The sequence below is a fragment of the Pongo abelii genome, chromosome 21 (genome assembly GCF_028885655.2).
Source record: "Pongo abelii isolate AG06213 chromosome 21, NHGRI_mPonAbe1-v2.0_pri, whole genome shotgun sequence".
Lineage (NCBI taxonomy): Eukaryota > Metazoa > Chordata > Mammalia > Primates > Hominidae > Pongo > Pongo abelii.
Window position 1 is genome coordinate 50993354 of NC_072006.2, and position 27812 is coordinate 51021165.

The window sequence follows — 27812 nt, forward strand, 5'->3', positions numbered from 1 at the left end:
TGGCTGGCCGACGTGGCGTTGGCGGCGCTGCGCGCGGGAGGGCAGGGCTGGAGGGACAGAGGCGGGGGCGGGCCGGAAAGTTTGGCCGGCCGCAGCGGCGTTGGGGACTCCGGCGGGGGATGCGCGCCCGGCCCCCCAGCGCCCCCAGCACGCCGCGGAGTCCCGCTCGCCATGGGTAAGTCCCGATCGGGCGCTGCCTGCTGGAAGCCCGACCCCTTCCTGGGGTGTAGACACCGCCCCCGCGCTCCCCCAAGAGTGCGCGCCCCCTGGCTCCCCCTGGGCCGACCCGGCCGGATACCGGCTCTCGGGTGGCCAGCCCGAGACTGCAGGCCTGCGGCGGGGGCTGGGACGGGACTCGGTCGCGCTTCCTTCCATCGTCCTTTCTGCCCCGGAAAAGTGTCCCCTCACTTGCTGCGGCGCCCATTCGGGCCCAGGCACTCTCCCGGGCGCCTTGATCGGACAGCCCCAGCAAGTGCAGTTGTTCCTGGTCTGCAGATGAAGAAATGGAGGCTCCGAAAAGAGCAAAGCAGTTCATCGATTCGCTGAGCGCGGTTGTGCCCCAGGCGCTGTTGTGGGCCTGGGGACGCTGTCGCGAACGAAACCGCGAACAAAACAGACGAACCCCCTCCTCTGGACGTGATTCTGCAGAGAGGGGACAGAGAAGGAGATTCTAACACAGCATCGGGGTGGGACGCGTAGGAAATGGCTTTGTTGCCACTCGGGACTAGGGCTCTGTTTTTCTCTCTGCATTCAGAAGCCTCGAAGGGTCAGTCATTGATTCTTGAGTGAGCACCTAACATGTGCCAGACATTGATATAGGGGTTGGAGATTCAGCAATGAACAAAATAGACAATAATCCTCTCTGTCATGGAGCTGGCATTCTGATTGAGCAGCTGGGTAAACACGTTTATGAATAACTTCAGAGAGAGATAAGGTGCTGTGGAACCCATAAAATGGGGTGGCGTGAAGGCCAAGGGCGTGGGTTCTTTAGATGGGTGGTCAGGGTGGGTTTTCTGGAGTGGGACGTTTTGGAGCTGAGACCTTCCTCAGAAGCGGGTCTTGCTGAGATCTGGAGAAAGAGCTTCCAGGTGGCAGCAACAGTGCAAAGGCCCTCAGGCAGGAATGAGTCTGTGTGGCCCAGGCCAGGATGGCCAGAGCACAGCGGGCAGAGCACTGAGGTCAAAGGGATGGCAGAGAGGTGTGCAGGGCTTTGTAAGCCGTGGTGAGAAGTTCAGATTTTATTGCAAATGCCACGGCAAGCTGGAGAAGGGTTTTAAGCTGGAGCGGGGCCATGGCCTGAATTATCTTTTCTTTTCTTTTTTTTTCTTTTTTTTTTTTGAGATGATCACTCTGTCGCCAGGCTGGAGTGCAATGGTGCGATCTCAGCTCACTGCAACCTCCGCCTCCCGGGTTCAAGTGATTCTCCCGCCTCAGCCTCCCAAGTAGCTGGGATTACAGGCACACACCACCACGCCCAGCTAATTTTTGTATTTTTAGTAGAGAGGGGTTTCACCATGTTGGCCAGGATGGTGTTGATCTCCTGACCTCGTGATCTGGCTGCCTCGGCCTCCCAAAGTGCTGGGATTACAGGCGTGAGCCACCGTGCCCGGCCCTGAATTAACTTTTCGAAGCTTGTTCTGAGTCGTTCTGTGGAGAATCACAGTAGCTAATACTGGCTATGATGTAGGTAAGCATAGGAGGTAGGCATTAATATCCCATTTGTAGATGGGGAAGCCCAGAGAGGTGGGGTGAGTTCCCCAAGGTCACACAGCTATGGAGAGAAGAAGCTGGGAAGGAGCCCCAGCATTCTGACTCCGGTCTGCTTTCCTAACCACTGTGCCACGTGGCCTGTCATGGTGGATTAATGGTAAAACTGGTGACCAGTTCCGGCTCTGACTGGAGAGTCCATCCTCTTAACCCCCATGGCACAGTGCCCCAGAGCCTGAGAAAAAACTGAGGCCCAGAGAGGTCAAGGTCTTCTTAAGGGAACTCAGCTTAGCCCTAGCCCCTTGTTCCTGTGCCTCCTATTCCTGCTAAGTCAACCCAACAGCCATTTACTGAGTGCCTTCTATGGGCAGAGCGAGGGCTGGGTGTTAGTGCTGGGGGAGGCACAAGTCATGGCTGCTGGTCTCTGTCCTCCCCAGAATTCTTACACTGCTCAGTTCACAGCAGGGACCAGGGACTGGGCTCTCTTTATAGCCTTTGGGGGCAGAACTGGGTTCTAGCCCCAATTCCTCTCACTTTGTTCCACCATTCCACTTTGACCTGGGAGAGTCTGCCAACTTCTCTGGTCACTATCAAATACCCTTATCACAGGACAGCCATGAGAACGATGTGAAAAAATGAACTTACAGTGCTCGGCTCATCACCTATATCTGGTAAACGGTGAATGAATGTGAGTTTTTATTTTATATTGCACCCAGTATTGGGATTCTGGAGTCACACTGCCTGAGTTCACGTTCCTGCTATGTGACTTACAAACTGTGTCACCCTGGGAAAATGTCTTCACCTCTCAGTGTGGTGGTTATTTCTGTAAAATGGGAATGACAATAGTGATTGTCATAGGATTGACTGGGATTAAGCCAGCTGGTACAGATACTGCCCCTTAGGAGAGTGGCTGGCGATAGTGGGTCCTCCAAGTATCAGCTGTGGCTGTAATTGCTGGGACATTTGGAAGCCGGCTGTCTGCAAGAGGATATTCATACAGTTCAATTTCACTTCTGGCTTCTCCGTGGAGCTTCAGGGAAAGCCACAGCAGGTCTCTGGTGCAGGAGGGACCCAGTGCTCTGTGACTTCTGGTTGAGACACTGCTCTAGTGTCACCAACAGGAGGCCTGGGACTTGCAACTGGAGATACTTGCATCCCAAACCCGGGTTCTCCCCCCCCCCCCCGCCCCGCCCCCTGACTCTCTCCTGGGGAAGCTCTGCCCTCCACAGTGAGGTGCTTAGAGGATTAAGGGATTTCCTCCAGTGTGGGAATCTTCACATACAGCCTATGTTAGGCAGGTTATTAATAGAAAGGATGCGCACTTGCTAAACTTAGGTCAAGCCATCTTAATTTGTTCTCCTTAATTTTCTTTCTTTTCTTTTTCTTTTCTTTCTTTCCTTCCCTTCTTTTCTTTTCTTTTCCTTTTTTTCTCTTTCTTTCTTTCTTTCTTTTTTTTTTTTTTGACAAAGTCTGGCTCTGTCATCCAGGCTAGAGTGCAGTAGTACAGTCTCGGCTCACTGCAACCTCTGCCTCCCAGGCTCAAGCCATCCTCCCACCTCAGTCTCCCAAGTAGCTGGACTTACAGGTGCACACCACTGTACCTGGCTAATTTTTGTATTTTTTGGTAGAGATGGGGTTTCACCATGTTACCCAGGCTGGTCTTGAACTCATGAACTCAAGCGATCCACTTGCCTTAGCCTCCCAAAGTATTGGGATTATAGGCATGAGCCACCGTGCCCAGCCTAAGCCATCTTAATTTGAGGATGAGGCCTTGCTCTGCTTCCTGTCCATGGCCACTTCCAGGCCCTGGACCTTTCAGATGTTCATGAGCCAAGATCCTTTCTTTCTGGATTTCCTACATCCCCACAGTTCATTTGGTTTTTCATTCATTCACTCAATCATTCATTTGTTTAACAAATATTATTGATTGAGTGCTGAGTAACTGTCCTTGGCCTCAGGGAGACAGCTGAGAAGAAATAAACCACTCCTGTTCCCTTGAGGCTGACTTTCAGATCAGGGAGACCAATAAATATGTAAAATATGTGGTTATTTTGGAAGATGAGAAGTGCCATGCAGAAAAAACAAGTGGAGAAGGGGATACAAAGTGCTAGATGCTACGGGGAGGTTGAATTTTAGGTAGAAGGCCACGGACAGCCTCACCGAGAAGGGTATGTTTCAGCAAAGATCAGAAGGGAGGAAGGAAGGAACCGTTGGCAGGGAGGGAAAGGACTTCCCAGGCAGAGAGTTGGCAGGTACCAAGCTTTGAGTTGGGACGTGCATGGAGTGAGAGTAGCAGCAAGGAACCAGTGTGGCTGGAGCCCAGTGAGAGGGGGTGGATCCTGCAGAGTCTTGAAGGCCACGGTGAGGACGTTGGTTCTTCTTAGACTGAAATAGGAGCCTTGGAGGTCTCCTAGCGGAAGAGTGACGAGGCCTGACTTAGGTTTTCCCAGAATCCTTCTGGCTGCTGTGTAGAATTAGTTTAGGTTCAGAGGTATCTGACACAGCCCCAGAAATGCCATGAGGTGAAGCAGCCCTGGTCCTCTACCCAGTCATTTGTTCATTCAGCAGAAACTTCACTGGGTTCCTCTTGGGTGTCAGGGCAGAGCTGGGGCCCCAGAGGCTCAGGACAAGTCAGTCTCTATCTCTGCCCTCCTTAGTTGAATATGGAAGACTCATAAAGGAACTTGCAGTGTGACCAAGCGAAAGGAGTACAGTGGAGAGTTGAGGAAGATGCATGGGAATTGGTCAGGAACTCCCTCAAACTTTTCCACTGAAAGGCACTAAGCAGATGTCACTGTCTGCTGATATGAAGGGTACTTAGGTACTGAGATTAAAAAAAAAAAATGACAGGACAACCTTCAGAAAATCCAGAAATTGGTAATGAGTATTTATGGGTCACTGAAGTCTATGGCTTCAGGTGCAGTTGGATCTAGGGGCTCATACAGTGTTGTCAGGAATCCTTCATAGGGGAAGATGGCCCCCAGTGGCTCCAGGCAAATAAACCACCAGCTTGGCACCCCTGATGAGCAAACACACGCGGGCCGACTCTCACTGGCCCAGGTTCACCCACGTGGTATTCACCTCTGCCTAGGGCCCAGGAATCTGCTGATTGGTTGGATCTGGATCATGGCCACCACCCTGGGGCTGGGCACTGAGGGTGGAGGTGGGGGAAGTCATCTCCACCCAAACCAGGAGTCTGTGAGACAAGGAAAAGGGGTGGCTCCCTGCAACAGAAGATGAGGAGTGGATGCCAAATAACAGATGTGTACATCTGGAGGCTCCTTGGGGAGGTGGCACAGGACCTGGGACTGAAGAGGGAGAGTAGAGGAACAAAGGGACCCTTTCCTTGGGGAACAAGGAAAGTGCACGTAGGAGGCCCAGCACGTGCGGAGGTGGAGCAGCATGAAAGCGTACAGTATGTTCCGGGAACAAACATGTTGGCAAGGTGTGTGGGGCAGGGCTGTGGTGACAGAGTCCGGGAGGAGGCGAAGTGGCTGAGGAGTTAGGCCAGCCCATGAAGGGCCTTGGCTGTCGTGCTAAAGTGGTGGGACTGACTCAGGTGATGGGAACCATGGAAAGGGAATGTTCTTCCTCGTCTTCCTAATGGCTCCAACTCCTTTGAGGTGCTCCTTTATATCTACAGTCCCATGCCACAGTATCATTTCACCGCGCTTTATCGCTTGGCGTTTTCCTGAGAGCTCTTTCCCCTCCACCTCTGCCTCCTGCACCCCAGTTGCCTCCCACCCCACCTATCTCTGATTGGCTCTTCTTGCTGGAAGGTCAGTGCAGCAGAGCTCTTAAGGACATGGGTTTGGGAGGCAGGCAGGTCAGCATTTCCATCCCGATCCTGTTGCTTCCTAGCTGTGAGAACACTCTGAGCCTTAACCTCCACATCTGTAAGATGGAATAATTGTAGCAGTCTCACCTAGGGTTATTATGAGGATGAATTAAGGGAAGGAACATAAAGTCTTTGCACAGAGGAGGTCTCCATACATGATAGCTGTTATTATTACTATTTTATTTCATGTTTGTTTGTTTTTATTGTCCATTGGCCTTATTGTCCATTTCAACTGAACCTGCACTGATGTGTTTTCCAGTGGAACCTGTGGGTGGAAGCTGTGAGCCCTTTGGCTGGGTTCCCTTTCGCTGCAAGAGGAACCCAGGAAACGGCAAACAAATCCTGGGCTTTCACCTTGATTGCTTCACATGGCCTGGAAAGACCTTCCTTTCTGGGAGAAAGCCTCAGGAATGAGGGAGGAAGGGCAAAGTGGGGGTGAAGACAGAGCAGGATCTGAGCAGCATCTTCCAGGATGTTTACTAGTGGTGAGGAACAGGAAGGACAGGCCAGCCAGGGAGTGGCAAGGGCTCGTTTCCTCGGAGGGTAGGAGTGGCAGGGGAGAGGGATGAGCAGAAGTAGGGGTAGGGAATGATTCCTTCACCAATGGAACTCCCCCCTCTGCACAAAAATTGCCTAACAAAGCTAAGAAGGAACCCAAGCAAGAGAACAGAGTGAAATCACATTGCACCAAGGTTTTATAATGGAGCAGTCAAGAGTAGAGACTGTGGACCCAGACAGCCTGGCTTTCATTCTAGCCTCAGCCGCTTACAGCTTTTTTTGTTTTTTTATTTTAGAGTCAGGGTCTCAGTCTGTCACCCAGGCTGGAGTGCAGTGTCACAATCATAGCTCACTGTAACCTCAAACTCCTGGGCTCAAGCGATCCTCACACTTCAACCCCTAGAGTAGCTGGGACTACAGGCGCCCACCACCACGCCTGGCTAATTTTTAAACTGTTTGTAGAGACAGGATCTTGCTATGTTGCCCAGGTTGCACTTACTACTTTTGACCTCAGGTGAGTTGCTTCACCCCTCCGATGATCACTTTATTCATTCGCAAATACAAGAGCCTACCTCATAACGTTGGGGTGAGAACTATTTTTTTTTTTTTTTGAGACAGGGTCTTGCTCTGTTGTCCAGGCTGGAGTGCAGTGGCACGATCTCGGCTCACTGCAACCTCCACCTTCCCGGATTCAAATGATTCTCCCACCTCAGCCTCCTGAGTAGCTGGGATTACAGGTGCGTGCCACACACCCAGCTAATTTTTGTATTTTTAGTTGAGATGGGTTCTCATCATGTTAGCCAGGCTGGTCTTGAACTCCTGGCCTCAAGTGATCCACCCGCCTCAGCCTCCCAAAGTGTTGGGATTACAGGCGTGAGCCACCGCACCTGGCCATAAATGTGTTTTTAAACTCAAAGCAATGTCTAGTCCAGAGAAACTCTCCATACATCTGGCTATAAAATTGCAGATGTTCTTGTCAGGTCCAGGGTGGGGATGCATGACATAGATACTGCTGGATTATTCCAGATGCTTCCAGAAATATATAAATTTAAGTGTGTGAATTAAAAATTAAGAGTAATCTGTGCAACTGTGCTGCCAGTAGGGTAGCCACCATCCATATGTGGTTATTTTTATATGTACACTAATTGAAATACAATAAAATAAAATAAAAAATTCAGGCTGGGCATGGTGGCTTATACCTGTAAGTAATCTCAGCATTTTGGGAGGCTGAGGCGGGTGGATCACCTGAGGTCAGGAGTTCGAGACCAGCCTGGCCAACATGGTGAAACCCCGTCTCTACTAAAAATGTAAAAATTAGCCAGGTGTAGTGGTACATGCCTGTAGTCCCAGCTACTTGGGAGGCTGAGGCAGGAGAATCGCTTGAACCCAGGAGATGGAGGTTGCAGTGAGCCGGGATTATGCCACTGTGCTCCAGCCTGGGAAACACAGTAAGACTGTCTAAAAAAAAAAAAAAAAAAAAAGAAAAGAAAAGAAAGTATTTCCTGCATCCCATTAGCCACATTTCAAGGGCTCATTTTCTACGTGTGTTTGGCTAGTGACTATCATATTGCACAGCATAGTTATAGAAATTTCCGTCATTGCAGAAAATGCTGTCAGGTAGTACTGCTCTAAGAAGAAAGGAAAACATAGAAAATGTAACACTCAAATCAGTGGGGGAAAAATGGAAAAAAAAACCACCCCATAATTGATCCATCAAAAGCAGAAATGGAGGTAAAAAGAAATATCCTGATAGCACAGTAAGTAGAAGACAAAAAGATAAATGGCAGAAGCAATTTCAATTGTATCAGTCATTGCAATAAATGTGGATCAGTTCACCTTTTTATTTATTTATTTATTTTTGAGATGGAGTCTTGCTCTGCCGCCCAGGCTGGAGTGCAGTGGTGCAATCTCGGTTCACTACAACCTCCGCCTCCTGGGTTTAATTGATTATCCCACCTCAGCCTCCTTGGTAGCTGGGATTACAGGCGCCCACCACCACGCCGGGCTAATTTTTGTATTTTTAGTAGAGATGGGTTTTGCCATGTTGGCCAGGCTGTTCTTGAACTCCTGACCACAGGTGATCCACCTGCTTTGGCCTTCCAAAGTGCTGGGGTTATAGGCGCGAGCCACCACACACGGCCAAGTTCACCTTTTAAAAGAAGAAAGTCAGATTGCATCTGAAATCATCCAGCTCTATACTGCTTTCACAGGGGACACATGACAAATGGTTACAGATCTAACCTGTTGGGTTAAAGTGCTTTGAAAATGCAGACACTGAGGAGGGAGCGCTCACTGTCTAAATGTAGGTGCCTCTGGGGTGAACAAGTTTCAGAAGGAGGAGACAATGTGAGTTAAGAAAGACTAAATCTAACTACAGCTGTTGAAAATACTTTGACTGCCATGCATGGTGACTCACGCCTGTAATCCCAACACTTTGGGAGGCCAAGGCAGGAAGATCACTTGAGCCCAGGAGTTTGAGACCAGCCTGGGCAATGCAGTGAGACCCCACCTCCACAAAAAAATCAAAAAGTTAGCCTGGCATGGTGGTGCATGTCTATAGTCCCAGCTACTTGGGAAGCTAAGGCAGGAGGATCACTTGAGCCCGGGAGGCAGAGGCAGTGAGCCATGATGGTGCCACTGCACTCCAGCCTGAGTGACAGAGCGTGACCTCATCTTGGGAAAAAAATAAGAAAGAAAATGACTTGAGCTTTCTTTTTCCTGTGTCTGTTCTTATGGCGCTTTCATTATTCCCTGTGTTGTTTGGATTTCTGTCTTTTCTTATCCATGTCAAGGAACCAACTTGAGTTTTAGTGATCAACTATCCTCTTCCTATCGTTTTTCCATTCTCTTAACATCTGTTTTCATATTCGCTAATTCCACTTGTTCTTTGGGTTCATTTTGTTCTAATTTTCCTAGCTTCTTCATACAAAGACTTAATTAATTTACTCTCAGGTTCTTTTGGGGTTTCTGATAAAATATAATTTTCACTTGATTATCTCTTTGACCACATCCCACAGGCCCATTTTTTATGTGGGCCTTTTATTCTCATTTCATTATTTATTATAATTTTTATTCTCAATTATTTTTATCCTCAATTATTCATGATTTTTAATCTTTATTTTATTTATTCTCTTTCAGTAGGTGGTTATTTCTATTTTGTTTCTCCTTTATGCCAAGTAATTTAGATGTATATTTTATATTTTATTTTATTTTTTAAAGACAGGGCCTTGCTCTGTCACCCAGGCTGGGATGCAGTGGTGTGATCATAGCTCACTGCAGCCTCACCTCCCGGGCTCAAGCAATCCTTCTGCCTCAGCCTCCTGATTAGCTGGAACTACAGGTATGCACCACCACACCCAGCTAATTTTTAAAGAAAATTTTTCTGTAGAGATGGTGTCTCACTGTGTTGCTCAGGCTGGCCTCAAACTCCTGGCCTCAAGTGATCCTCCTGCTTTGGCCTCCCAAAGTGATGAGATTACAGACACGAGCTACCACACTTGGCTTTAGCTGTGTATTTTAAGTTTCTCCATGTATAGTTGGGTGGAGGGGGGTGTTGTTGTTGCTGGGTTTTTTTTTGTTTTGTTTTTTGTTTTTTTAATCTCTGAATGAAAAAGCTGTGGTTGAAAAAAAAAATGCTTGTCTGCAATGCCAGGAACCAACAGGCTTAGTTTTGCTATTTGGCATATTCCCTTTGCACTAGATCTGCAGCAAAGAGTGAAATGGAGTCAGCGTCTTCTTCCTCTTATTCTCTTAGCACCAGCTGTTGAAGGGATACGTTTTGAAATTGTGTTAGTCTGTTTTCATGCTGCTGATAAAGACACACCTGAAACTGGGTAGTTTATAAAGAAAAAGAGGTTTAATGGACTCACAGTTCCATGTGGCTGGTGAGGCCTCAAAATCATGGTGGAAGGTGAAAGGCACTTCTTTACGTGGCGGCAGGCAAGAAAGAATGAAAGCCACGAGCAAGGGGTTCCCCTTATAAAACCATCAGATCTTGTGAGACTTATACACTACCATGAAACAGTATGGGGGAACCACCCCCATGACTCAATTATCTCCCACTGGGTCCCTTCCACAACATGTGGGAATTATGGGAGCTACAATTTAAGATGAGATTTGGGTGGGGACACAGCCAAACCGTATCAGAAGTGGAGCAGGAGATGACACCAAGTTTGTGTTTTCTTAATCAAGTCTGGCATTGGGCAGGACTGTTACAGGTGGTAACAGCAATCATGGTACTTCTCCTTGAGCACACTTCCTGAGCCTCCTTTCTCTACTGAACTCTTCCAAGAGCCAGTGAGAAAGGATTTATTAGCCTTGTTTTAAAGGTAAGGAAACTGGAGTTCAAAGAGAAGAAGCAGCTTGCCCAGGGTGGCACAGAGCAAGTGGCAGTGCTGAGGCTGGAACTCAGGCCTTTTCAGTCCTAGTCCTCATTGCTTTCCACTGTGCTAAGCTGTCAACATAGCAGATCATATAACAACTTAGAGGAACAGCATCCATTGTTTCATTTTATCTTCCCACCGGCTCTGAAAGCAAACAAGGTGGATATGATTGTCCCCATTTTACACATGAGCAAACTGAGACTGAGAGATCAGAAGTACCTTGGTTCAAGTGCAGCTGAGAGGGGCACAGAGTGAGATGAGGTATGCACAGATACACAAGAGAGAAGCTTAAGAATGTCTTTAATAACCAGAGCTTTCGGATAACTGGAATCATAAGGACTGGAAGGGGAAAAGAAGCAAATGGCAAGAAAACAGATCTACCAAAAACAAAACAAAACAAGACAAAAAGCCTCTCATATTCTTACATTCAGCCAAGGATTTTCTACCTTCTTCACTAGTTTGTTCATTCATACAATGGGAACACTGAAACACTCATTTCTTTGGATTTAGGAAGAATTTTTCAGAATTATTATTTTTGAGCTCCTCCTTTATTACCCTTTTCATTTTTCATCTTTAGCCGATGGTCCATTTGGATATAAATTAAACTAATCTAGGACTAAAAACCTCACACTATAAGATATGGAAGTCAGAATTATTGTGCAGTTTGGTGTTTCCTAAGTAATGAAGTAGCTGGGTCATGGTGTGCTTTCCTGATTCCCACAAACTGACCCTTGCGCTCACTCGTCATGTACTCAGGAATCTTTATTCCGTCTTAAAGGAGAAAAACGTTTGAATGGATGCTTTATCTATTGGTATTTTTAACACATAGATTTTGTAACATCTTTCATTAATGTGTCAGGGGCCCTTTGGAAGAGACTGATCTAGTAACATTTCCTCATTTTATAGATTTCCTCATTTCATATTCAAGTTATCTATTGCTGTTTAACAAAACACTCCAAGACTTAGCGTCTTCTAATAATAATCATTTTATTATATCTACTAGTTCTCTGGGTTGAATGGGCTCAGCTGGGTGGTTCTTCTGCAGCTGTGGTTGGAATCATCTGGAGGCCCCTGTCTGTTGCCTAAGGGTCTCTCCACACAGTTTTTCCATGTGACAGTGTAGCCAGATTTCTTACAGAGTGGCTTGGGGCTCCCCAAAAAACATAAAACGTGGAAATTGCTCAAGGTTTAGACCCAGGACTGAACAGTGTCACTGTAGGCATATTCTGGTGGTTAAAACTATTCACAGAGCTACTCAGATTCAGTGTGAGAGGGAACCACATAAGGGCATAACACCAGGAGGCATGACTCATTGGGAGCCATCTTTAGAGACCAGCTCCCACAGCCCAGAAAGGGCAAGTGACTGGCCTAGTGTCACACAGCAAGTTAGTTACCAAAATAGAAAAGAACCTTGTTTTGCAAATCTCTAAAGTATTGTCCTGTCCTCACTACTATATATATGTAAAAATGACTTGGGAGCCCTACAAATCCCTCAATTAGCAAAAAAAAAAAAAAAAAAAAAAAAAGAGAGAGCGAGAGGAGACATTGCAGGTTTTTCCCATGAGTCTGGAAATTCTGTTGCTCAGTATACTAATTGGGAGCTTTTAAATTATAATTTACAGAAACCAACTCAATCTGACTAAAAGAACAAAGAGTATTTGTTGGCTCGTGTAACGAGAGCCCAATGGATTGAGTAAGCTTCAGGCACTGCTAGATCCATGGGTTCATGCAATAATATTGGGATCTATTTCTTGTTATCTTTTGGCTCTGTTCTCATCTGTGTTGGTTTCATTTTCATAAAGGCCTTCTGCGCAGCATGACCAATGACTATTTTGTTTCTGTAACTTGAAATTCTCAAAAAATGTAGTTCTTTTTTCCTGTCTATGCATAGCAATTCCCTGAGACCCACTTGCTCAACCCTATGTGTGGGTGGAGAGTACATGTGACTGGTAACCCCATCAGTGGGGAAGGGGCTCTTCCTCAAAGGAAGAGATTCCAGGCAGACAGAAGAAGTAACAAATGTTTACTACACCCAGAGGCTTGTATTCCTTGAAGATTTGTTTCCATGTGGAAGCAGTTGAAAACTGGTACCTATGGGTTGCACTCTGAGATGTGTTTTGTCTGACTCAAAGAATATTTTTATATATTCTTGGAACAGCATTTAAAAATCAGAAAATAGTTTATAAAAATCTGGATTTATGGTTTCTCTTTAAAAAAAAAAAACAGATCTGGCAGTTCTTGACCTTCCTGTTTTCCAGTTTCCTTATCTGTGACATGGAGATATTAATAATACCTAACTCGTGAGTTTACTGTTACATGGTGAGCAGGTCTACGCAAACCTACCTCTGAAGGCTGAGGAAGCTGAGAGGCCAAAGAAAGAGGCTGACAAATCCAGTCTTGCAGAAGGAAATTTCACAGGGATGTACAAACAGGAGCCATATCTCAGGTAGCCACAAGACCGTGAATTCCCATACCTGCCCTCCAGAAAGTATTCTTAATATATCAAGCTTTTAGCATAAAACATGTGCAGCTGATCGTGTCTTCAGACTTTCTTGCCAAGACTTGTGACCACTGGAGAGGCTGGATAAGCATCTTTATGAAGGGTTATCTATGCTACAGGCATTTTTAAAGAACTTACTGTAGAACAACTTGGTATGTGGGGCCCAAATATCCATCATCATGGTGGTTTCACTTCATGATGGCCTCACTCTGGCCATGCAACAAGGTGTTTTCCTACAGTTGTGAGGATTACATGAAATGATGCGTTTAAAGTTTCTTACATTATGCCTGGCACATAGGGATCAGTCATGAAATGGCAGTTACTCTTCTAATAATTTGCCAGAGATTATACAGTCTGGTGTGTTAACCATACCTGGAGCTGTGTTGTGACTTTAGATGAGGCATGAACTCTCCAGTTTGGCAATCCCCACCATTCTTTGTTGTCTCACATGCAGCCCATGTTCCTCATTGATCTTAACTGGCAGCTCCCTGCTATATAGCATTTCTTCTTAGTTTTCATTAGCACTCTCACCTGGACCCTTGTACTAACTAGCCTTCCAACCTGGGTTTACTCTTGCTCTCTGGTTTCACTGCTAGGAATAGAAACTGGAAATAGCATAGTTTCACTAAGTCAGAAATTGTTGGGATTTTCTTCTTAGCACATAAAAATATATGGAGATTGACAATCCATTGTTGGTATGGGAGGCTTACTGCCATCAGGGACCCATTCTTCTTCTATATTTCCGTCCTACTATGTCGGTGTGTAGCTTGCATCCTCATGGTTACCCCCCACCATGTTCCAAGATGGCTGCTGAAGCTCCAGTCATCACACCTGCATTCCAGGCAAGAGGTAAGGGAGCTAGAAAAAAGGGCAAAAAAGATCTAGCCAGCTGTTTCCCTCCTCACCCTCTTCTTGGAGAGCTTTTCTCAATGTCCCACCAAAAAAACTCCCTCTTCCATCTTAGTAGCCACCAATAGCTGTAGGAAAGGCGGGAAATGTAGTCTTTTAGCTGGATGTAGTCCTGATACCAAAGAAAAAGGGGTGAATGGACATTGATTGGGCCACATTCACCTCATTTAGCATCTCCATACAACAGCAAGAGCAATATCTTAAAAATTAAAAATAGATGACCGATTTGTTTCCTGTTGGGACTCATAAAAAATGAAAAATAAAAGTAGATTACCTCATTCCTGGCTGAAGCCAGCAAAGGCTTCCAACCACTGAGAATGACATTCCTCATTGTCCTGTTGACTTGCAAAGCCCCACATGATCTAGCCCCTGCCTATTTCTCCTGCCTCATCATCTCCCATCACTCTCACTCACTGGGCTTCAGCCTCTGGCTTCCTGTCTGATTACCTCAGTGATTAAAGGTCCTCACTTTAGCCACATCATCTCTACAACTTACTTGTTATGTGACCATGAGAAAGTTTCTTAACTTCTCTGCACTTTGGAGGATGATATGTTATAGGGTTGCTGTAACAATTAAATGAGAAAATACATACAAAGCTCTTAAAACAGATTCTGGCATTTAGTTAGGGCCATATAAGTACTAATCATTAATATCCATAGTTGTTCAAACACCAAGATCTGTCCTACCTCAGGGCTTCTGTACTTTGTGCTCACTCTGTCTAGAATGTTCTTCTCCCAGATTTTCCTAGGACTTTCACGTCACTCAAATCTCTGCTCAAATTTTTCCTCTTCAGAGAGGCCTTAACATAGTACTACTCCATCAATCTTAATTCTCTTTCCCTGCTTCATTTTTTATGACATCTTCACCACCTGAAATTATATACTTATTTATCATCTTCCTATTTCTTCTAGAACATTAGATCCTGGACAACACGGCTGTATTCCAGCCCTAAGAGCACTTCCTGGCATGTTGTAGATGCCAGATAAATTTGGATGGATGGCTAGATGGATGGATGGATGGATTGATGTGTGGATGAGTATATAAAAGGATGAAATACAGAGATGGGTGGATGAATGGATGGATTTGTAGATAGATCAATAAATTGATGGATGGTTGGGTGAATTAAGGTATAGATAAATAGACATACAGATGGATGAATATTTGGATGGATGAAGTAGATGAATGGATGGAGGATGCATAGATGGATGGATGGGTGGTTGAATAGATGGAGTGGATGGAAGAATGGATGGATAGTTGAATGGATGATTGAACAGATGGTGTAGATGGATGGTGGATGGATAGGTGGATGGATGGATGGGTGAATAGATGGAGTAGATGGAAGAATGGATGGATGGGTGGTTGAATAGATGGAGTGGATGGTTGGAGTGGATGGATGGATGGATGGATGGATCAGTGGATGGTTGAATGGGTGGTTGAACAGATGGAGTAGATGGATGGATGGAGGATGAATGGATGAATGGTTGAATTGATGGAGTGGATGGATGGACAGATGGATGGATGGACGGATGGATGGATGGATGGATGGATGGATGGATGGATGGTTGAATAGATGGAGTAGATGGATGGATAGATGGAGGTGTTGACAGATGGAGGGAAGGTTGAATGGATGGATGGTATGACTAGGAATCATTCTAACTCTGTCCCTCTCACTTTTGTTTTTTAGGCCGCCCCCCATCTGTCCTGCCCTTGTGTGCCTCTGTGTCTTTGCTGGGTGGCCTGACCTTTGGTTATGAACTGGCAGTCATATCAGGTGCCCTGCTGCCACTGCAGCTTGACTTTGGGCTAAGCTGCTTGGAGCAGGAGTTCCTGGTGGGCAGCCTGCTCCTGGGGGCTCTTCTCGCCTCCCTGGTTGGTGGCTTCCTCATTGACTGCTATGGCAGGAAGCAAGCCATCCTCGGGAGCAACTTGGTGCTGCTGGCAGGCAGCTTGACCCTGGGCCTGGCTGGTTCCCTGGCCTGGCTGGTCCTGGGCCGCTCTGTGGTTGGCTTTGCCATTTCCCTCTCCTCCATGGCCTGCTGTATCTACGTGTCAGAGCTGGTGGGGCCACGGCAGCGGGGAGTGCTGGTGTCCCTCTATGAGGCAGGCATCACCGTGGGCATCCTGCTCTCCTATGCCCTCAACTATGCACTGGCTGGTACCCCCTGGGGATGGAGGCACATGTTCGGCTGGGCCACCGCACCTGCTCTCCTGCAATCCCTCAGCCTCCTCTTCCTCCCTGCTGGTACAGATGAGACTGCAATACACAAGGACCTCATCCCACTCCAGGGAGGTGAGGCCCCCAAGCTGGGCCCGGGGAGGCCACGGTACTCCTTTCTGGACCTCTTCAGGGCACGGGATAACATGCAAAGCCGGACCACAGTGGGCCTGGGGCTGGTACTCTTCCAGCAACTAACAGGGCAGCCCAACGTGCTGTGCTATGCCTCCACCATCTTCAGCTCCGTTGGCTTCCATGGGGGATCCTCAGCCGTGCTGGCCTCCGTGGGGCTTGGTGCAGTAAAGGTGGCAGCTACCCTGACTGCCATGGGGCTGGTGGACCGTGCAGGCCGCAGGGCTCTGTTGCTAGCTGGCTGTGCCCTCATGGCCCTGTCCGTCAGCGGCATCGGCCTCGTCAGCTTTGCCGTGCCCATGGACTCAGGCCCAAGCTGCCTGGCTGTGCCCAATGCCACCGGGCAGACAGGCCTCCCTGGAGACTCTGGCCTGCTGCAGGACTCCTCTCTACCTCCCATGCCAAGGACCAATGAGGACCAAAAGGAGCCAATCTTGTCCACTGCTAAGAAAACCAAGCCCCATCCCAGATCTGGAAACCCCTCAGCCCCTCCTCGGCCGGCCCTGAGCTCTGCCCTCCCTGGGCCCCCTCTGCCCACCCAGGGGCATGCACTGCTGCGCTGGACCGCGCTGCTCTGCCTGATGGTCTTTGTCAGTGCTTTCTCCTTTGGGTTTGGGCCAGGTAAGTGGAGTTTTCTTGCAGGTGACTCTGGAGCCTTCTACCCCTCCTAGGGGGAAGTTTGGGGACTTCCCACCCTGACGACCTGGCAGGGTGTCAGCGGGGCACCAGAGGTGGGTTGACCATGAAGCCTCAGGGCCCCTCACTTACTTGCAGTTGCTCCTCCCAGGGCCAGTGCCTAATTTTATGTTTGTAATTTGTATTCCTTAAAAGGCTCCCCAAGTCATTTGAGCTTCAGGTCCCTTAAAGCCTAGATAGCTCACAACTGGAAGGAATTTAATGAATAGGGTGAAAACCAATCATCCCAATCCATCCAAGACTGTTCCCATCTCAGCATTGAAAGTCTCGTGTCTCAGAAAACCTCTCAGTCTTCAGCAAACTGAGACTGTACTGGGATTCTTACAGCGGTATGGGGGTGGGAGTTTGGTTTCAGGAGCCTGACACTGCAAAATCCCATTGTTGAGAGGCTGCGTGTTTGACCTGATGGTGCCAGGCCCCAGGTCCCACCACAGCCCAGGAGCCCTCCTGCTCTCCCACCCTAGTGACCTGGCTTGTCCTCAGTGAGATCTACCCTGTGGAGATACGAGGAAGAGCCTTTGCCTTCTGCAACAGCTTCAACTGGGCGGCCAACCTCTTCATCAGCCTCTCCTTCCTCGATCTCATTGGTGAGTCCTTCCCAGACAAGTCCGTTTTTTTTCTGTGGCCCAACCTCCCTACTCTAAAGCAGAAATTTTTGGATTTTCCTATGTATTAGCTGCAGAACTATTATTCTGTGCAGAAACATCACCAAATGTCCAAGACGACATCCAGGACCCTCATACGCACTGTAAAACTCCCCAGGCCAGCTAACGGGTGATAGTCTACACCCAGTACTGGTGAGAGGTCATCTGAGGTCAATCGGCAGGAGTAAGAGTAGCAATGTTTATTTGCTCCAAACTGGGTTAAACTGGTTCATGACACCTACAAGGTGGAAGTTTTTCTTGGCTTTTCTTTTCTTTTTAATTTTTAATTTTTTTTGAGATGGAGTCTTGCTCTGTCACCCAGGCTGGAGTGCAGTGGCACAATCTCAGCTCACTGCAACCTCCGCCTCCTGGGTTCAAACTATTCTCCTGCCTCAGCCTCCCGAGTAGCTGGGACTACAGGCACCCGCAACAATGCCTGGCTAATTTTCATATTTTTTGTAAAGACAGGGTTTCACCAGGTTGGCCAGGCTGATCTCAAACTCCTGACCTCAAGTGATCCACCTGCCTCGGTCTCCCAAAGTGCTGGGATTACAGGCATGAGCCACCATGTCTGGCCTGGAAGTTTTTCTCAAATCAAGTTTGGGTGACATCATCTCTTCCTCCCTAGCATTAAAATCCAGTCTGAGGTGTGGTGGGATGGGGTGGAAATTATGTGGGCCCAGAACACCAGGGAATGGCTCTGAGATGCTGAGATGCTCATGGCTCCAAGCCCTGGTCTTCAATGGGTATTGCTCATCTGGGCCAGAGTACACAGGCTCCTTCACTGTGGTCCCCAAGGCGCAGTTCTTAGGGTTCAGTTATTTTCCTATTCCCTATGGCCAAGAGTTTCCTTCTCAAAGGTGTAGCCAACTTGGGAGGCTGGGGGGCAGTGCTGTGGGAAACCCCAGTGGAAGAACCCCCCCATCATGGCTGTCTTCCACCCCAAGTCTTAGGGAATCCGAGCTTCTCCCTGCAGCCTGTCTTCAAGCATTTCCCTTTGTGTAGAGTAAATGAGTGAGAGAGGAGAAAGAAAGAAGGAGAGAAACAAAGAAGGGAGTAAGGAAGGGAGGGAGGGAGAAAGGAAGGAAGGAATTTATTAGAATTGTGTCATATATCATCCCCATTTCACAGATGGGAAAATACATCCTTACCCCGTCCAGCCAGGGAATCAAAAGACTAGAACCAGCCCCACTGCCTTCCATAATTTGTCTTCCACCTTGACAAAGACCCTTCCTCCACAGCCTCTTCTCTATCTTGAGCTGGATGACATCAAATGACTCAGGGTCATTCCCATCTTGGCTGCTGGCTCTGAGACCCACCGGAGGCTCTAGGAGGAGGCTGACTCCGGGACTGAACTGTGGCTTTTGTCCTCTCTCCCAAACCAGTCACAGGCCAAACTGGCTGAAATTCAATTCTCTGAATGATCAATTCAATGAATGACCAATTCATGGAATTTCTGGGTGTTTTTTTTTTTTTTTTTTTTTTTTTTTTTGAGATAGGGTCTCACTCTGTTGCCCTGAGTGCAGGGTGGCAGTGGCATGATCTTGGCTCACTGCAGCCTTGACCTCCGGGGCTCAAACAATCCTCCAGCCTCAGCCTCCCGAGTAGCTGGGGCTACAGGTGTGTGCCACCATGCCCAGCTAATTTTTTATTTTTCATTTTTAGTAGAGACAGGGTTTCGCCATGTTGCCCAGGCTGGTCTTGAACTCCTGAGCTCAAGTGATCCTCCCACTTTGTCCTCCCAAAGTGCTGAGATTACATGTGTGAACCACTGCACCAAGCCCAATTCATGAAATTTCTAAGGATTTTTTTTTTTTTTTAAACTGAGATTTGCCAAGGCCCTGTCCATGCAGCTGTTTGGCCACTCAGCTGGATCCACGATTCCTCAGGCCAGGCTTTCAGAGCCCAAGCGCGCTCCACGGGATAGTGCTCTAGATGTGGGTGAGGGGCCTTTCCCATAAACACAAGTTGCCTTTGTCTCTGGGCTTGTGGACTTGCGTCCTGGCTCATCCCCGCCTTTGAGACAATCAGTGAGATTTCCGCTTTAAGGTACTTCACTGACAGCTTATTGGTCACTCTGCAAATTGACCAACAGGAACATTTGCTTTGAGTGAATTGACTTTCCACGCCTGACCTAGAACCCCCCAGTTGGCCCAGGCTGCGGGACCAGAGTGCTTGGTCCTGGGCCTACACTCCCGCCCTCCTGTTTCCAGGCACCATCGGCTTGTCCTGGACCTTCCTGCTCTACGGACTGACGGCTGTCCTCGGCCTGGGCTTCATCTATTTATTTGTTCCTGAAACAAAAGGCCAGTCATTGGCAGAGATAGACCAGCAGTTCCAGAAGAGACGGTAGGAAGCTGACAGGGTGGGTCTGGGGGAAGAGGGGTAGCACACCCCAAGCACACGGCTTCAGGATTTTAGTCTTTGTGCTTTCCTTTTGCAAGCGGGCATTCCTCCTGTCTTCCTTATTGCCTGGGCACTATGAGTTTTTTGTTTTTTGTTTTTTGAGACGGAGTCTCTCTCTGTCGCCCAGGCTGGAGTGCAGTGGCGCGATCTTGGCTCACCGCAAGCTCCGCCTCCCGGGTTCACGCCATTCTCCTGCCTCAGCCTTTCCGAGTAGCTGGGACTACAGGCGCCCCCCACCACGCCTGGCTAATTTTTTGTATTTTTAGTAGAGACGGGGTTTCACCGTGGTCTCGATCTCCTGACCTCATGATCCGCCCGCCTTGGCCTCCCAAAGTGCTGGGATTACAAGCGTGAGCCACCGCGCCCGGCCGGCACTATGAGTTTTGTCCGGTCACACACAAGCTGTTTTCCTTGAGTTGTTTTGTGTCTCCCTACAGTGCCTTTTCATTTGACTTTAAGACCCAGCTCACAGGGATTTAAAAATCATTTGATTATGGAATCACAGGAGACTAGAAGAGTAGAATCTTAAAACCATGAACTATCTTAGAGTCACAGGACCTTGGAGAAGCAAAATATCATAACTATGGCCTTTAAACATTGCACACAAAACATTTGTGGGCTTCATGCATTCATTCCGTGGCTATTTATTAAGTCCTTACTATGTGCCAGACAGTGTTCAGAGCCTTAGGAAACATGCTGAGATTAAGGAAGACAAAGTTCCTGTCCTCAAGGAGCTTCCATTTGATGGGGGAGGGAAGCCAACAAATGAATAAACAAGAGCGTTTTAGTTGGTGATGGGTAATTAGGAGAAAATGAAGCAGAGTAAAATATGCTGAGAGGGCCAGGTTGACACAGGAGGAACAAAGAAGAAAGGGGTTGTGGCTGAAGTAGAGTGGATGGTGAGGGAGGGAAGTCCTCTCAGAGGAGGTGGAATTTAAGTTAGTGAGAAAGAGGCACCCATGTAATGATGAGGGGAGGAGCATTCTAAGCAGAAGGAACAGCAAGTGCAAAGGCCCTGAGGTGGACATGTATCTGGCATGTGCAAGGAACAACAAGGAAGCCAGTGTGCGTGGAACAGAGGGAGGGAGGGAAGAGCGTGGCGGGTCAGACAGGCCAGGTGGGTAGGATAACATCAGGTCTTCAGGTTATTGAGGGGAGTTCAGAATCTTAGCATCATGAGACCTTAGGCTGTTCAAATAAAAGAAGAGTGGAATGGGAGCTTCAGAAGGAACTTCAAAGCACTACAATCCTAAGCATCCTTGACAAATGTCCCCAGTTACCTCTTAAAAGTAGGTGATAGTCACCAGCTCCTGACTGCCCATTCTGCTTCTGGGAAGTCATAAAACGTTTTTAAAAATCATTCTAATATTGACTAGCATCCCCACACTGGCTGCTAAGCCCCATCCCAATCTGGATCCTAATGTAAGAACCTGTAACCCAGTCCTCCCCACCCCAGAATGTTCTCTCCTACTTTGTTGAGTGGCACCTTCTGCAGTTTCGGCAGGCCCCTCAGCAACCCAGCTGTATTAGTTAGGAAATCGATTTGGCTGCTTGAAGTCATCCAAATGTCGGTTGGGGGTCCAGGGTTGGGTGGATGCCGTGTGCCATGAGGTCATGTAGGGTCCCAGGCTCCTTCTTTCTTATTGCTCTGCCACCTCTTCCATATCACCTTTCCTGCATGGCCTGAGGAGGTGTACCCCCACATACCTGCCAGAGGATGGGGGAGGGGAAGGGGTGGGCACAGTCCACCCCCATGACTTTCCATAGAACTTGGCTACACCTATGTGCAGGGGAGGCCACGAAATGTGGTCTTCAATCTGGGCAGCCATGTGCCCAGCTAAAAATCGAGGATTCTGTTACTAGACAGCTGCCTGGCATCTCTGCCACACTGGTTTTCTTGGGAGAAGATTCCAAATCCATCCTCTAGGATAAAAAGCAAAGGAGGCAGAAACGCTGGTGGGAGCCAGCTTTGGGGTAAGGCAGGATGTGACTGCAGCTGTGGGGTGTCAGACTGGACCTGGGGTTACATGGGGCAGCCAGGGCCAGCCCTTGGGGACTGGAGGCTGGGTCTGCTATGACTCTGGAGAAGACAGGAAGTTAGGGGTTTTGGTGGAGTCCGGAGGCAGGTCTGTGTTTTATCACCTCTGTCCCTAGAGTTCAGGGGGCTGTTGATATCAGAGGCCACAGAGAGAGAGAGAAACTCGACTTTGGGAACACAGGGACCAGGGCATGTCCAGGGATTTTGACAGCAGGAACTAATGGGATAGTCTTTTCAGCAGCAACTATTTTCACTCCTGTGTCCTCCGTACAAGAGCCATGGTCCCAGGAGAAAGTCTGATTGGCCAAGGCTGGTTTATGTGCCCACCTCCTAACCCCTAACTTAGCCAGGATAGGGCAGAGATCCTTGATTGACAGTCCAGTCAAGCCACATGCCACAGAGTAGACTCGTTCCCCAAAAATGGGAGGGAGATGCCGGTAGAGCCGTCACCCACTGCTGTAGGGCTGACTTATTCTGCATCCCTATGCCTCAGATGTGCTTGCTGGAAATGGGGACCTACATCTTATAGATCCAGCTCCTCTATCTGCTTTAAGGACACATTAGTAACACAAGGGGCTCAAATCGTCTTACATCAATCAATGGCAATTGGTTGCCGAAATGTTGTTTATTTTGCCTTCTTATCAGGTTATTTCTGCTCAAAAGAGACCCTTTACTAATCCCTCAGGGGATATAACAAAAAAAATTCAAAACTTCCTGCTTTATCCCAGTTTCTCAGGAATCGATTCATTCAACCTTCAGCAAATATTTTCAAGTGCCGGGCACTGTAGTAGGCTCTGGGGACAGACCCATGACCAGGAGAGACCCTGTCTCTGGACTTAGAAGGAAGTTACATTTTAATGTATAGGAGAGAGATAGACTACAAAACTCAAAAATGCACAAATAAGATAATTCAGAGTTTTTATATCATGAAGAAAATAAGGCAGGTTAACCTACCAGGAAGTGAACAGCAGATTTGGGAAATGGATAGTTTCTTTAGCTAGGGTGCAAATAGCTATGGGTGCATTTGTGTTACAAGTGTATCAGGAATTTTCAACAAGCACGGTGATATTTTTGTGTATTGGTTGCACTTACTGCCCTGTTCCCAGGGCCTAGAACAGTGCCTGGCACTGTCATCTTTAACCATATCTCTGGCTGAATGAATGATGCTCAAGGAAGGCCGCTCTGAGCTGAGACTGGAATTATGAGAAAAAGTCAACGGTTTCTAGAGCTGGAAGAAATGTTCAAGCGGAAGAAACAGTTTCAAGAGCTGGAAGAAACGTTCTAGGTGGAGGGAACAGCAAGAGCAAAGGCGCGGAGGTGGAAACAAGTTAGGAGTTTTGAAGGGAGAGACAGGAGGCCAGGGCGTGATGAGCAAATGGGACTGGAGGGGTTGGTGTCAGGCAGGGCAGCCATGGTGAGAAGATGGGATGTTAGGCTGAGCATGATGATGGTCTCCTTCTGAGCAGATGTATTAGTCCATTCTCACATTGCTATGAAGAAATACTGGGTAATTTATAAAGAAAAGAGGTTTAATTGGCTCACAGTTCTGCACTCTGTACAGAAAGAATGATGCTGTTGTCTGCTTAGCTTCTGGGGAGGCCTCAGGAAACTTACGATCATGGCAGAAGGCGAAGGGCAGCCAGCACATCTTCCATGGCGGGAGCAGGGAGTGGTGCTGCACACTTTTAAATGACCAGATATCATGAGAACTCACTCACCATCTCGAGGACACTACCAAAAGGGATGGTGCTAAACCGTTCATGAGAAACTGTCCCCATGATCCAATCACCTCCCATCAGGCCCCACCTCCAACACTGGGAATTACAATTGAACATGAGATTTTGGTGGGGACACAGATCCAAACCGTATCAGTGGAGAGTGACAGATTTTTGTATTTAGAAAGGTCACTGTGGGTGTAATCTGACAAAGGGCTATAGGAGGCCAGGGAAGACCCAGGGAGACCAGGGAGGAGCTGCCGGGGGGTCCAGGTGAGAGAAGGTGGACATTTGTAGTAAGGCAGGAGGCAGGAAGGGTCACGGTAGGAGTGAAGGTGGGATTGGGGGGTGGGAACCCCAGTGGAAAGTCCACTCCCCAGGGACGGCCCCAGGCCCTGCCACCCCCTGATCCCACGCATTCTTTATTTGACAGGTTTGCCCTGAGCTTTGGCCACAGGCAGAACTCCACGGGCATCCAGTACAGCCGCATTGAGGTCTCTGCGGCCTCCTGAGGAATCCGTCTGCCTGGAAATTCTGGAACTGTGGCTTTGGCAGACCATCTCCAGTGTCCTGCTTCCTAGGCCCCAGAGCACAAGTTCCAGCTGGTCTTTCAGGAGTGGCCCCTGCCCCCAAAGGTGGTCTGCTTTTGCTGGGGTAAAAAGGATGAAAGTCTGAGAATGCCCAACTCTTCATTTTGAGTCTCAGGCCCTGAGGGTTCCTGAGGATCTAGCTTCATGCCTCAGTTTCCCCATTGACTTGCACATCTCTGCAGTATTTATAAGAAGAATATTCTATGAAGTCTTTGTTGCACCATGGACTTTCTCAAAGAATCTCGAAGGTACCAATCCTGGCAGGAAGTCTCTCCCGATATCACCCCTAAATCCAAATGAGGGTATCATCTTTTCTAATCTCTTTTTTCAGCTGGCTGGGACATTTTGGGAAGGGGGAAGTCTCTTTTTTACTCTTATCATTTTTTTTGAGGTGGAGTCTTATTCCGTTGCCCAGGCTGGCATGATCTCGGCTCACTGCAACCTCCACCTCCTGGGTTCAAGCGATTCTTGTGCCTCAGCCTCCTAAGCAGGTGGGACTACAGGCACATGCCACCATGCCCAGCTAATTTATTTTTAGTAGAGATGGGGTTTCACCATGTTGGCCAGGCTGGTCACGAACTCCTGAGCTCAAGTGATCCACCCACCTCAGCCTCCCAAAGTGCTAGGATTACAGGCCTTTTGACTCTTTTATCTGAGTTTTATTGACCCCTCTAATTCTCTTACCCAGAATATTTATCCTTCGCCAGCAACTCTGACTCTTTGATGGGAGGCCTCAGTTCTAGTCCTTGGTCTGCTGGTGTCATTGCTGTAGGAATGACCACGGGCCTCAGTTTCCCCATTTGTATAATGGGAAGCCTGTACCAGCTCATTCTTAAGGTTTCTCCTGACTCCAGTGAGCTGGAATTCTAAATGCTGGTCTAGGAGCTCTCTCCAGGATGGTGCAGGATGGCTTTGCAGAAAGGAGATGGGTTTGGAGGCCAACAAACCTGCTTGTCAATATTGCCTTTGCCTCTTGGCAGCCCTTGAACTTGAGTAAATAACAACTCCCTGAACCTCAGTTTCCTCGTCTGCAGAATGGGGATAATTATGTCCCAGGGATATATTTAGACCCTGTTTCCCTTCAGGAGGGTCCCCAGCTGGTCCAGGGCCTGGGAAATTTCTATTCATCCTCATTACCCAGGTCCCTCCTTTGGACCCTGTAAAGGGTCAGGGTGAATCAGATGGGGGACTGAGCAAGTAGCTATGACCGCAGATCATGTAAGGAAGGGACTGACAAGAAGCTCCCAGATGCTGGGGAGAATGAAGAGCTAAAATAGATCCTAGGTGCTGGATGCTTTGTCATCCATGCCTGCACATATGGGTGCTGGCAGAGCCCCCAAGGACTCTGGCCTCTGGAGTTCTCCTATCTTCTCCATTCTAGATGCTTCCCTTGTATCCAGTGGTGTGCTGGAGCTGACTTTGCCAAGCTTGTGAGAGCTGGTTGCTACATTTTCAGGATTTTTACAAGTTGGTAAACACAGCCATTATAAGAAATTAAATGATTTAAATTTATAATTAAGTAAATTACATTAAAACAAAAAAATTATACTCAAAACTCATTACCTAATTTTACTACGTGTTACTATTATCTGTGCTCTTGAGGCTATTTCTACATAGTAACTCTTACGGAGACCTAGGGGAGACACCGTGCATCTCTTCCTGATTCCCCACTCAATGACATCACGTTAGTCTTTGGTTGCTTAACTGGCTGTGGGGAGTGTTTTTGTATCACAAAGATTAGAGAGGACTACACATCAGGGCTTGATTTATTGTTTTGTTGATTTTCTAGACTTCAGAACATGCTGGATAAAATGTCAGTAATGCAAATTAAACTTTAAAGTATGTCTTGTTTGTAGCCAATAGATTGTGTATAGCACCAAAAAATGGAGGGATTATTCTTCCAGTAGTTGAACACTGTTATCCATTTCAGCTGACAGCTGCTCAAATCATTTAAGAAGGAGTTCTGACATTCATTTTCATTGTTTTACTCTTGTCTTCCTCACTAGTGTAAACAAAAATTTCAACCAGCATTCATGCCAAACCTATACCTATTCTTCAGTGCCTAGCTGTAGAGTAATCAGGGATTTTTATTCGTAGTCTAATTTTGTCAAATCATGGCCAAATTGCAGTGATAGTTGACTTTGGATACAAGGTTTGGCAAAAAAAAAAATTAACAAAATATTCTATAAGAATCAATTGGCTATATGGAATTTAGGATAAAGAATATTTACAATAAAGAATATTTACAATAAAGAGTTTTTTATTATTTGTAAGTTGTGTGCAACAAACATATCCTTTATCTCTGTAAAATTTATACACACAAAAATTAACAAAAGATTCTGTAAAAATGAATTGGCTATATGGAGTTTAGGATAGAATATTTACAATAAAAAGTATTTACAATAAAGAGTTTATTATTATTTGTAAATTGTGTGCAACAAACATATCTTTCATCTTAGTAAAATTTACACACACACACACACACACTTCTTCCCTGGAGAGCTGTTGTTAAACATTTACCAGCACACTACTGCTTAGAGCTGTGCTTGTGGTCCCTTCAGATCTCTTCTCTCTCCAGGGACCCATAAACCTCACTCAATTCTCCTTTCCTCTCCTATCAGCCTGGAAGAATGCTCTCCTAGTCCTAGGGTGAATTCTCCCCTTTCTTGCTCCGGGTTATAAACTTGGGGTTCAGGTAGGGAATATAAATGAGTGAAACAATTTAAGATATTAGGGAGTAGTGGGGTCTGTGGAAATGGGGAAACACAGGGTCTGTCTATACGGGTGACTGACCCTCAATTCCAACTGGTGGCTGCCATATAGGAATGTGGGCCCAATGTGGCATGGCCATCTGTGTTTTCAACAAATTCCAGAAATTTACACTTTGGTGCAAATTTCATTGATTTTTAAGTTTTGGCAGTTGATTCCAAACTTAAAAATAGCTTGTAAGTTAAACTATACTCCGTGGCTAGATCACAGACCTCAGTCTGTGCCTCTAATCTTGATGTTTTTCCCTCTGAGACATTCCTTTCTTCTGCATATTTGAGGCACTTGGCTTAATCTGCTTAAAGAATCATGGCTTTTGGTCTGGGCTTGGTGGCCTACACCTGTAATCCCAGTACTTTGGGAGGCTGAGGCAGGTGGATCACTTTAGGCCAGGAGTTTGAAATCAGCCTGGTCAACATGGTGAAGCCCCGTCTCTACGAACAATAAAAAGATTAGCTGGGTATGATGACACTCACCTGTAGTCCCAGCTACTTGGGAGGCTGAGGCAGAGAATTGCTTGAACCCAGGAGGCAGTGGTCGCAGTGACCCGAGATCGTGCCACCGCACTCCAGCCTGAGTGACAGAGTGAGACTCTGTCTCAAAAAAAAAAAAAAAAGAATCACAGTTTTTGAAAAATAAAATGCCAAGCAAACTGAATACCCAAGCACTTGAATTGGGTGAGTGAAAGGGCTATTACTGAACCTGAAGGATAAGACACCTGGAGGGAATGAAAATAGTCCACAGCTCAAGCATTTATACTGGCACAATTAGGTGC

The 27812-nt window shown here is 47.3% G+C and overlaps 1 protein-coding gene across 2 annotated transcripts; it reads left to right on the forward strand.

Moving 5' to 3' along the window:
* SLC2A10 (solute carrier family 2 member 10) lies at window positions 1–26678 on the forward strand. 2 transcript variants are annotated; one of them, XM_054541865.2, is made up of 6 exons: window positions 49–175; window positions 12753–13774; window positions 15520–16803; window positions 17343–17465; window positions 19736–19871; window positions 24115–26678. In XM_054541865.2, exons 2-6 carry the CDS (start codon window positions 13597–13599, stop codon window positions 24191–24193), a joined length of 1800 nt encoding a protein of 599 aa, XP_054397840.1. In that variant the 5' UTR covers window positions 49–175; window positions 12753–13596; the 3' UTR covers window positions 24194–26678. The 2 variants fall into 2 exon arrangements, with proteins under 2 accessions (XP_024094797.2, XP_054397840.1); XM_024239029.3 differs by lacking the exon at window positions 12753–13774 and having other exon boundaries at window positions 1–175.
* Window positions 26679–27812: the final 1134 nt, after the last annotated feature.